The 11,370-nt window shown below is 34.5% G+C and overlaps 1 protein-coding gene across 1 annotated transcript; it reads right to left on the bottom strand.

Moving 5' to 3' along the window:
• Positions 1 to 1,147: 1,147 nt before the first annotated feature.
• LOC128190640 (uncharacterized) lies at positions 1,148 to 10,276 on the bottom strand. The gene is made up of 4 exons (XM_052862760.1): positions 10,051 to 10,276; positions 4,678 to 5,316; positions 4,388 to 4,597; positions 1,148 to 3,811 (listed from the first exon to the last, which is right to left on the bottom strand). The coding sequence occupies exons 1-4, from the start codon at positions 10,111 to 10,113 to the stop codon at positions 3,200 to 3,202; spliced, it is 1,524 nt and encodes a 507-aa protein (XP_052718720.1). The 5' UTR covers positions 10,114 to 10,276; the 3' UTR covers positions 1,148 to 3,199.
• Positions 10,277 to 11,370: the final 1,094 nt, after the last annotated feature.

Genomic DNA, 11,370 nt, shown 5'->3' with positions numbered 1-11,370 from the left:
AGTCATTTGGACAAGTGATTAGGGAAAATTGATAGTTTTAGAGTTTAAGATATTGTTTTTAAGCTGGCTGACAGTACATGTACCTTCAGTTTAATTCAGATGTTAAATGCATATATTTTTAAAAATCTAAATCGTTAAAAGATTAATATTGTTTATTCCAGACATATTGCAAATCTTTTTTGTATTTGTACAATAGCAAGACTTACCTAATAAATCGGATTTTTTTTTTTGGGGGGGGGGTATTTTGTATTTTATTAAGTTTCTGCCACTCACGGACCTTTGACTTTGCAAACACTTTATCCACAACTTTTAAAACTCGCTGAAGCTACGAAAAAGGGTTTTTGGTATCAACCCAAGCACAAATTCTAAAGTACATGTATTTATTTGACGTTTATATTTTATTGTACCCTTAATCGCTCTTTTTGTACATCGGTCTTTTGTACATATTTTAAAAAAAAGGTATATAAGCAATCACATCTTTGAATGATCTTTTTCTGGCAATTAATTGTTCTAAAACAATCGGATAATAGCCGATATGGAGCTTCTTTTTTGTGAATAAGCATACATGGTAAAACGTCCAAAGAATGAAATCAATAATACCTGAGTTGAAAAAGACAAAAAGAAGGAAGTTATAGAATATGAAACACAAAAAGAAGGAAGTTCAAAGACGGAATATTGAATGATTGAATTCTCACAAAAACCAATGAATGACCGAGTAATATTAAAAGCACAAGTAAAACCGGGCTTCAAAATAAATGAATGAATACCAAAAATAGTCGGGGTTTCCATCTTTAGAAAAAAGTATAAATAGGTGTATGATCTTATATAGTTTAATTTGTTTATTTCTACATTCAACATGTCTGAAGTCTTCATTAAATCGCTCCTTCGAAATATACAATTGTCGCATCGCACTTTGAAAAATTTTCAAAGTGCGTTAAATTTGGGACCAAATCAACCCACTTTGAAAAAAAAAAAATTCAAACGCGTAATTTTTCATGGTGCGTTTTGACAGTGGTCATTTATAAATATCGTTTTGTGTCATTTGATTCGAAATTTTTTTCATCCTATATAACCAAACCCTCTACCCACATCCTAGTGGATTGCAAAATGAATTTCACAAATAAATTCTCAAGAAAAGATTGAAATCCATGGTTTTAATATTTTAATCATGCATGTCATATAAATCTATATAGAATAAATATGAAAATGTAAATTTAATGTAATACACTAAGGCAACATTTGCAAAAATCAAAACCCTGTCATCAATATACAGTCACACCATTAACAATACAAAATACCACATTATTATTTATAGTTTCAAATAATAACAGTCAAAAATATTTTTGGGTTTTAAGACCAGAAAATTTTCGTATTATTAATTCCTGTTTACAGTTATTACAATTTATTCATCAAATACACATAAGTAATGTAAAAATTATCTACAAGTAGATGATCATCTTGGGTGTTGAAAAAGGATTTATGTCAATATTAAACTGCTTTCGTGAAGGTTAACATTTGGTCCTAATATGGAAAATAACCATCTATATATAGTACGTATTTAATCAAGAAGTGTCACAGAGTAAAACAAGGCTCTCAACTCCAAAGTGTTTGGTAGGTATTATTATTTGTAGATAAAAATAAAGACTGTGATCACATTCGTTGAACAGACCTCAAAATTATCTGTAAACAAAATAATTTCCTTATTATACCATAAATAATTTGAGTAGCCTTGAACACGAATCGTCTCGAAATTTTGTTAATAAACAAGAGCAAGAAAAGGAAGAGATTTATAGTCTATAAAGTAGAGATAAGTACACGTACTTGAACACTAGTATTCTAAGGAAATGACTCATATACAACTGGCGAACATTGAATAAACGTAAAAAAGACAACCAATCATTATGCAAAATGAATACATTTTACGCTAATTATAAACATAGATATCACCGGGGATTTCATAGTCATTAGTAATTACATGTAGGGTCTGTGAAAAAGACGGACTTAGACTAAGTTAGAGAACAGACTTAGCATTCGAACCAGGGATCTAGAGATCTCTAGTTAGGTTCTGCATTACCAAAGATATTTACCAGTATTTGAATCGGTGGTTACTGACCAAAAAATAGCCAAGAAATACTATAAAAAAACGACTTGACCGTAATGATTCCCACATAATATTCAAAGAATAGACTTAAATATATTTATATAATTTTCTGCAATTGCACAATAAGATAATATATTATTGACTGTTATACTTAATTGTTTTCATTTTGTATTGTTATGCAAAACACAGCTTGGGCCCCACATTACGTCATTTGCCTCATTAGTGAAATGTATTTGACTAAACGTTACAAAATCGAATCGTAGTGTTGTCGTAGACATAGACACTGGAAATGCAAATACAGTTTATTTTAGTTAATGAAGACTTTGAAACAAAAATACAGCACATTTTTTTCGGAACTAATCGACTGTTAGTCTGGGTGTTACCAGTGTTAACAGAATTTCAAAATAATTCAGAAAGGAATACAAAAAATGAAGAGAATAAACTAAAGTTCATGCATGTCTAGCAATTTCTCTCACTGTCTTATAAATCCATACACTATGATTACGATAAACAGTTATACACAAGTAAAGCTATGAACCACTGAGTGTTTTATGGAGTGATTAATATTGTGACTAGATTAATGTTTACACGTATAAATCTTATAACGTCGGGTACAGAAAAGACAACTTTGAATTATTCCAGAATAAGTAGTAAAAAAGGACAACCCTGATTGGTCAGCAACTGTTCAACAATTTCATGCAGGTGTCATACTATGCCAACGTCAGGTGAGACGCGTTGTTTTGAAAGTTTATCTTAAATATGTAAGGAAATCTTATCAAATTCCAGGTATACATATAGCACGTGCCGCGATTCAAATAACTCTTCCTCCTTGTATGCACTCTACATTCCCTGTGTTTTCTTATCTAAACTTTCATGAAATTTATTCACTGGCCTATTGATTTTCTATTTCAATAAATAAACCATATAGCCACTTTAATCTGAAGTTTTTTTTTAAAAAAAAAACCCACTTTAATCTGTGCTTAATTCAGCTAAAGACGAGGAGGTGTTCTGATTTGGAAACAGATCTCGACTCGGATTTGGTCTCCATGCAATCTTTGAAAACACTTTGCATTCTAATTTTGAATGTCGATTAAAACACTAATAATTTACATATTCTTCCTCTGGGCCCACAGCTAAGTTTTGATATATTTGTAGGTCGCTCTCACTCTGTTGAATTTGTTGGGCACCAGGGGTGTAGTTTGCATAGGGATTTTCACTACTAAATGTTGGATTTTCTGCCCCCTTTTGGCTTATCGCTTTTTTCTTTGGTTTTTTACTTTTTTTCTTTGGTTGAGTTTCTGCCTGAGGCTGTAGTGTACTGGGGTCCATGGCGGTGTATTCTTCGGTTGGCATATCGTCGTTAAGGTTAACGGGCATGTCTACACCTTCGTAATTTTCCTGCGGGAAGTCCGGATGACCAGATCCCACATCTTCGTACGTCTCCGTCGGTAAATCCGCCTGAGAAGAGGGAGAGTTCACATCCTCGTATGCTTCCAATGGTTCCGTCACCGCTGGAGGTTCCGTTTTTCTCCTAGTCTTAGCATCTAATTGCTTGTGCCCCTTTTTCGATCTGAACTTTTGTGAAAGTTTGTTGAATGGTCCTTTCTTTTTCTTATGGACCCCCTTGCTGTGTAAGTCAATGGTCGATTGATTTTCATACGTTTCCTGGGGCTCTTCGTCGTCATTGGCGTTGCTTTGGTTTCCTTTCTTCTACAAAACATGAATTACTTCATTTATATATATATATATATATATATATATATATATATATATATATATATATATATATATATATATATATATATATATATATATATATATATATATATATAATCCAAAATGAGTGAAAGGTGATATCACACAGTATAAATAATCAAAAAAGAAAAAGAAAATGAACAGTTCTAAAGTTATCTATCTATCTATCTATCTATCTATCTATCTATCTATCTATCTATCTATCTATCTATCTATCTATCTAAAGTTGTCAGTACGGAAACCCTAGAGGGAATTTGACTATCTGTAAATCAAATTTTATTTACGACGCCTTTATTCGCGATTACCAGAGATAAACTTTTGGCGCTGACTAGTTTTTGCGACGAAGATGTTATCATGAAAATAATAAACCAAAGACATTAGAGGACTGGTTCTCCGCGAGAATTATTATAGCGACAACGAGACTCTCGCGATCTTTCCGAAAGTTTCTCGATTCGAATAATTGTCGGTTTACAGTACTCAATAATGAAAAAAGGACATTTCATTAAGGAGGTAACAAAGATGACTTCTAACCTTTTTCCCCGTTGGATCTCTTGCGTAGCGGCCGATCTTGTCCTGTTCCTGCTGAGCACGCCTAGCAAGGTCTCTATGGTCCAATGTGGCGGTGTTCTCGTACGGCCCGGGCCCTCTGCCGCCGGTGACTATTGATTCCTCAACACTTTTTAACTCGTTTGCACTTGGAAGCTGGAAGTCAGGGTAATCGTAATTCTTTCTTTTCCTGAGCTACAAGCAACGAAACATTCGATGAAATATGATTTACACCCGATGCTTATGGCGACATGAAATATTGTTATTTTCCTTACCTCCAACAACCGACTTATGGGGCGATTTTGACCTTGTTGACCATTTCCTTGTCTACGGCAACATAAACAGACCACAACAACCAGAAGTCCGAGGACTACCAGTCCGCCAACAACACTTCCAATGATTATGTATATTTTGTCATCGACTGATGGTTCCGGGGTAGACGTTGGTACCGGTATGACCACGCAAATGGTAATATTTCCATTATCTTTTGACCGTGTTCCATTGGGACAGCAGTCACCAGTAGAGTTCCTTCCATATGTGCATTCTAAGCACGTGTCCATTGTACAGTTCTTGCACAGTTCGTCACACCGTTGGCATGTTTGATTCTGATCTTCATAAGACCCTCCCGGACACGCCGATACACAGAGAGTGAATTGTCCCCCGTCCTCCCCAGTGGGTGGTGTTGTGTAAGTGGTGGAGGTCTCCGACTCCGATAAAGTGGTCCCCACGGCAGACGTTGCCTCAGTGGAGGTTGTGGACATAATACATCTTCTATCATTGGTATAAGGTGTTTTAAGGTCTAAGGCCGAACAATTTGTTTTCGAATCACACAATAAGCAACATTCCGTGATGTTCTCAGTTTGTCCACTGCTGCAGCAAGGTACGTTCCCTTGGCCATAGACAGTACCCTGAAACTGAAAATCAAAAATATTTAAACAAGAGTTATATAATTATCAGTACGTTAAAAGCATATTGTAGGAATAGTGCAACAAGCCTTAATTAAGTTGAATTATGTTTTGAAATCTTCTGATTCGCAGAGAGTAGGGATTTAAACATTTTATAATTTTGGTGAATGTTTAAGCAGTGTTTATTTTGATGTGCGATAATGTGCACGTGGATTGTTATAAAGCTTCTTTCGCTTTTAAAATGCGCTTTTGAATATGCCAGCTTTGTTCGGTTCTTAAAAAATATGAACATGTCTGTGTTTGGAATGATTAAAGGAAAAATGTAGAAAGATTAATTGGTTGTAATAAAACAGTTACAACAAAAAATGATATGTTTGTCTGTCTAAAATAATAGTTTTCACCTGTTGTAAACAGGATTTACCTAGCTGTGTCTTGATTTAAGTTAAAATGTGAATCAATTAAATTCAATCTTATTACACAATGAACATCGAATTACACTTTTGTAAGTTGATAATATAATAATAAAAACATTGCCGGCGGTAAGTATGTGCGGATTTATTTTAGGGGACCCCCCTCCTACACGATTCCTCACGGCTCTAGAGCTTATCTAAATAATTCAATATAGTGCACCCGGTATTTCGTCATATAGCTGCGTTGCTTGGAAATATACTGATGGCTACTTTTTGCAATAAAATTATGGATTATGTGTATTTATTCTTAGTGTTAGCACAAGGCAATAACTAAATAAGTAATAATTTTTGTCACGAAAGATCCGTGGACTGCATGCCGAGGCCCCCAATAGTTACATAATGGGTGCGTTCAGAGTATTTCCAGTGGTACCAATACCAGTTTGCCAATGGTGACAATTTGTGCCATTGGTGCCATTGGACCCATATATACTCTGAACGAGTTTTGGGGTACAGATAGTAGGAAATTTACCAATGTTAACAATGGTACCTTTGGTGTACCGTTGTTAACACTGGCTGATTATTTAGCGGAAAATGTCAAACCAAGATGCAATATTTTTGCCTCGTTGATCATTTTGCACCAAAAGGATACATTCAAAATTATAATTTGTGTACAATAAAGAATTTTTTTCGTACAGATTTTTCTTCTCCCGTAAAACGTGTGTATATCTTTGGAAAAACATGGCTAGAGCGAGTCATAACGATGCGATTACTTTAATACCATAATATAGACACCCGTTGATTTTGATACCGTTTGTCCAGGGACACATTTGAAAGTCAATGCTATGGTTAATACCGACAACAATCTAAATGGCCCCACCCCTAATGTTGAAAAGGAACTATTGGTGTTTTGTGGAAACTACGTTTGAGAACTTTCGATGCATGGCTGAACGGTTTTAGAACATCTTCAAAAGGAAGTTTTTTATAGAGTATTTTCTCCTCCTTAAAAAATATTAAGGCCAAATAGATAGCCTTCATCACAATTAAGCAAATAACTGGAGAAAACTTTCAATTTCAAAATGTTTTGGTGCTTTAGATGGCAGTCATATTCAAACCAATATCCCCCATACACCTGCAACATGCCTACATATACGGAAAGAATTTTTTTTTCAGTTGTATTTTTGGAATGTTACAATGCTTTAAGGAATTGTTCAGCTACAACAAGGTTTAAGGTGGAAAAGCTGTGAAATTACTCTGTTGCCTTCAGTGCATACAAAATATCCGCCATTTTTGTGACGTCATAAAAATAAGTTACCATCGCTAACAGAGCTCTAGATCGTCTGCAGAAATGTCTACCTATGGTAAATTTTATCGGCAAACATTGGTACCGTTGGTATACCAATGGTAAAAAAAAATTGCCAGTGGTAACTTTTGTCTGCCAACGGCAGTACTCTGAACGCACCCAATGACCCTCTGATTGATGTTATAACCCCTTCTCCCATGTGCCCTCTCAAAATGCTAATATTTTTTAACATGCGTTTTAAACTTCAACTATATCTAATTTACTGATAGTTATACTGGTAACCAATTTGCAAATATATGTCTAATATTTACAAATCTACTAATAATATTTCCCCTGTCTACTCGAATAATTAAGATGCCATATGAATGGACCCAACAGGCCTGTGATAGGCAGTGCAGTTGGATTAGTCTACGAAATATTGCTCATTGAAAATGTGTGCGTGTTTCATAGAAATGAAGTATAAAGATGTACGTCAACGAATACCTCAGTCATGGGGTGTTTGTATAGATATAGATATGAAATTATCAGCGTGGTTTTGGCGACCTCTTTGGGTATTCATTTGATAAAACACTCTAAGCTACATGTAAGTGTCACAACACGAAAAAGAAATACTGGGAAACATGGGGGATTTTATTGATCGAAGATGGACTTTGACACTCATAAAAAAAAACTCAAGGAAATCTAGCATTAATTATGACCCGGCAAACACTTGAAAAAAAAGAAATTTTTCGCGCTGTCAAAAGATATAGGTAATAAACTCATAAAACCCACAGGACATAGAATTAAGATGAAATCAATGTCATACATTTTTTGTACATGTTCACCGGTCATCCGTGACGACATAAAATAATCTTACTAACTGTGACTGTTAAATGGAAAGTCCCCTAACTTTCCATAAATGTACACTTAATTTTAACCATTAACCCACACTTAAGAAAGCAAGTAAAGAACTGTCCTATTTCACGAAAACGACCATCAATTATCAGTGTGATGTGTCAAACTGTGTCATAGGTTTGCCTGGTATTTCCCATCCTAACTGTGTCATCTAATGAGGATCACGGCGAGAGAAAAACAACACGTTGCTCATCCTACAGAGTGAATACAGTATATAGCTATAGCTATAGGTCGCACAAAGAAGGGAGCGTACAAGTCACTTCATATGACCACCAATGTCATTACATGTGCAGTATTACATGCAAATTGTCAATTGTAAAATAAAATCCTTTTTATACTCCATCAGTGGATAGCGACACTTATAGTACTTAACGTTCAAAATGGCGCGAAGGGGGAGGGTTCTAATCTACACATAAATGAAATGCAAAAGTATTGAATCAACCTTATCAATATGGTCTGCAATAGTTTGTTGAGCTGTGACAGAAAGCTTTTGGTCATTTTGTCTTTCACTAACTTACAATTTTTAATTGTCAATGAGTCCATGACTAGTTAATTAGTCATAGACTCATTGACAATTAAAAACTGTTAATTAGTAAAAGACAATTTTATGACAATGTCGGGGCCTTAGATACTGCATTTGCAAAATAATCAGAGATGCTCGTCAGGTAGAAAATATGTTCATAAACAGATTTTGCGAATTGTTTTCAAACTGTGAATAATTTTAACCAGTACTGATTGTGTTTGTATGGCTGCAAGAAACTATTATAGTAATACAACGAAGCCAAGTTGCTCGCACTGTCCTGCATAAATGTCATGTATCTCCATTACCATCGATGTTATAGTCAGGGTAAAATAAATAACGCCAGAGTAAACATACCTCAGAACATTTATGAGAAATATTTTGAAGTTACCCATATACAGGTACCAGAAAGACATTTTTCTGTTGTTGGGAATTAAACAAACAGCTTGTAGACCCGGTTCCATGGATTATAAAAAATTGTTTTCACTTTCATAATTATATAAGTTTTATTAATTTCACTTCCTTGAAGTCCCCCCCCCTCCTGAGTATCATATAACATCATAAGAAGATTTATTGAGTATCTTGTTACATGTGCAGTTGTAAAGAAAACTCAATGTTTAGGCAGAAAGGCTGTATCGGGTTGTGTGAAAGAGACGTGTTTCAAGGTTCCTTGTTCGAGCCCAAATGATGCAGCAAGTTGAACAGTACAATTAATCGTAAATTGACACACTGGTCATGTGATTGTTTGTCATTATACTTCTAGGCGGTATCTATCAGTCTATATCATATTTTAAACAATATTTATGTAAAAGAGTTCTCTTATCTTCCGTTATAAAAATTGATGTTGAAAGATCATTTGTATGTGCATATTCATACATTAAACAGATAAATATATGTCATGTTTTTGTACAAAACTTGGATATTGGGCATGTATATATATATTCACAGATTTAACAGGATTCTCAAAAACCAAGCGCCATGTCCGAGAAAAAGACCAGACTTAGACACAACACAGGCAACCAATTCACATACATAGACATCGTTCAGTCATCCATGGGTTTACACATGCATGGGGATCAGACACAAAGGAATTTCACCCTTTTAAAACACAGAAAAATATCCTCCTTGAAACCTTTTACGGAAATGACAAATAAACTCGGAACAAAACGGACAGTTTGCCAGATTTTTTTCTGTAAAGTTTATAAAAGTTACTGTTTTTGAACTTTTATCACAATTCTACGCATCCGAATAACTCGCCAACTTATCATTGTATAAAACAAGATCGGACTTCTCCTTAAGTACTGAGGGACATGTTGCTTTGATATTGCTTTCACAAGCTTCGGTTAAAAATAACCAACCCCATCCCCCAAACAAAAGGCGAGTGTTAAAAATCCAAGGCATGAAATTCTGTAGCTACCTTATATACGAGGTAGTCTGTCCTCCATGAGGTTCATTTTGTATAACTTTTCCTAACTCTATAACCCTTATATTTATATATGTTTACCTCTGACCAATTAATATGTATATTATAATGTTATTATTGTCCTCATGTACCATATATTTGAAACGATTTTGAGCGAATAAATGAACTGAACTGAACTTAGTCAGTGACCTCTTACCTGTGTGACAGTCACAACCGTTACAATAATCACAAAGTTGATGAATTTCCCGCTGGTTTCCATGGTGTTTCTGATGCTGGTACAGGTTACACAGACTGTGGCAGTATCATCTCTGTCGTCCCTTAATCACATCATATCAAGTACCTGTGTTTTGTAGTTATCCAACCAGGAAGTGGAAAACCTCTTCACGAGAAGATTATTTTGTTTGGGGGCCAGTCAGCGGGGATCTACTGCTCTATTTAAATATCACGTACATTAAATGTGTCTGATAAAATAGCCAGCAAGCATAGCAAGCTACTGGCTTTTTATTATTTTATTTCCCTTGGCTTTTTTTATCCATTGTTCATACTTTTTTAGGGCCACCTTTGAACTAAGATAATATTTCGGTGGATCGCTAGTTTGACCGCCTTACATGTGTTGCCTGTAGATCTATGTGTAGTCAGATGGGGTTTTTTTGTAAAAGGGATCACATGTGGATTTACATGTACTTTAATAAATACTGGATTATGGATTGTTTTATAGATGCATATACTGCGTGCATTTTGAGGATGTAATGACTTTTTAACAAAATATCTACTGTAATGAAAAGAATTTAATATTTCTTGAGATCAAAATTAATGATAAAATTGTTTTCACAAATATAATGTTTAAAGTAAACGTACGTGCTATGTAAATCTGATTCGCTTAGTATTGTTGCCAGCTGCAAAAAATATTTTGCGTATATACTATTTTATTTTTTCTACAATCTTTATTAAAACTATAGTAAAAAAACCACTTTCTAGTACATCTGTTTATTTAAAAACAGTATTAAATGTAATATATTTCGTACAAGTTGACAAGTACATATGGCCACTGGTAACAAATGATAAATGATAGACCGTGTATATCATCTTGCATTATGACCAATGTACTATGAACACATTGAATTTATTTGGCGTAAAACGAAAAAGTAGAGTCCATTTGGGATCTACGTGTAAAGGGAAAACAACCAATTGCACACAATATAGTATTGAGCACATTGGGATCTAATGAAAAATGAGCACCCATGAGGGTACATGTATAGAGAAACGAGCCTCTGGCGTATATTGTAGTTAAGTACCAAAAACTGGGATCTAGACAAACGAACTAATGTCCAACATTGTAATAAAGTATCACCAATTAGAATTTAAACAAACGAACTAATATGGTAAAGACCTAGTAAGTTGTCAGAACTTGTGTTCGAACCATTTGTATATGTATCTGATATATATGTATACAATAAAATATGATCAAATCAAAACAACTGATTGCATATCCAATTGTAACTAAATCTCACCCATT

The sequence above is a fragment of the Crassostrea angulata genome, chromosome 1 (assembly GCF_025612915.1).
Source record: "Crassostrea angulata isolate pt1a10 chromosome 1, ASM2561291v2, whole genome shotgun sequence".
Classification (NCBI taxonomy): Eukaryota; Metazoa; Mollusca; class Bivalvia; order Ostreida; family Ostreidae; genus Magallana; species Magallana angulata.
Note: the sequence above shows the minus strand (reverse complement) of the source record. Positions and strands in the feature narration are given on the sequence as shown.

Coding starts and splice junctions, on each gene's coding strand:
- LOC128190640 (XM_052862760.1), bottom strand. CDS start 10,113: ATGGAAACCAGCGGGAAATTCATCAACTTTGTGATTATTGTAACGGTT. Junction 4,598..4,677: donor CCATAAGTCGGTTGTTGGAG/GTAAGGAAAATA, acceptor CGTTGCTTGTAG/CTCAGGAAAAGAAAGAATTA. Junction 3,812..4,387: donor GAGATCCAACGGGGAAAAAG/GTTAGAAGTCAT, acceptor CATGTTTTGTAG/AAGAAAGGAAACCAAAGCAA.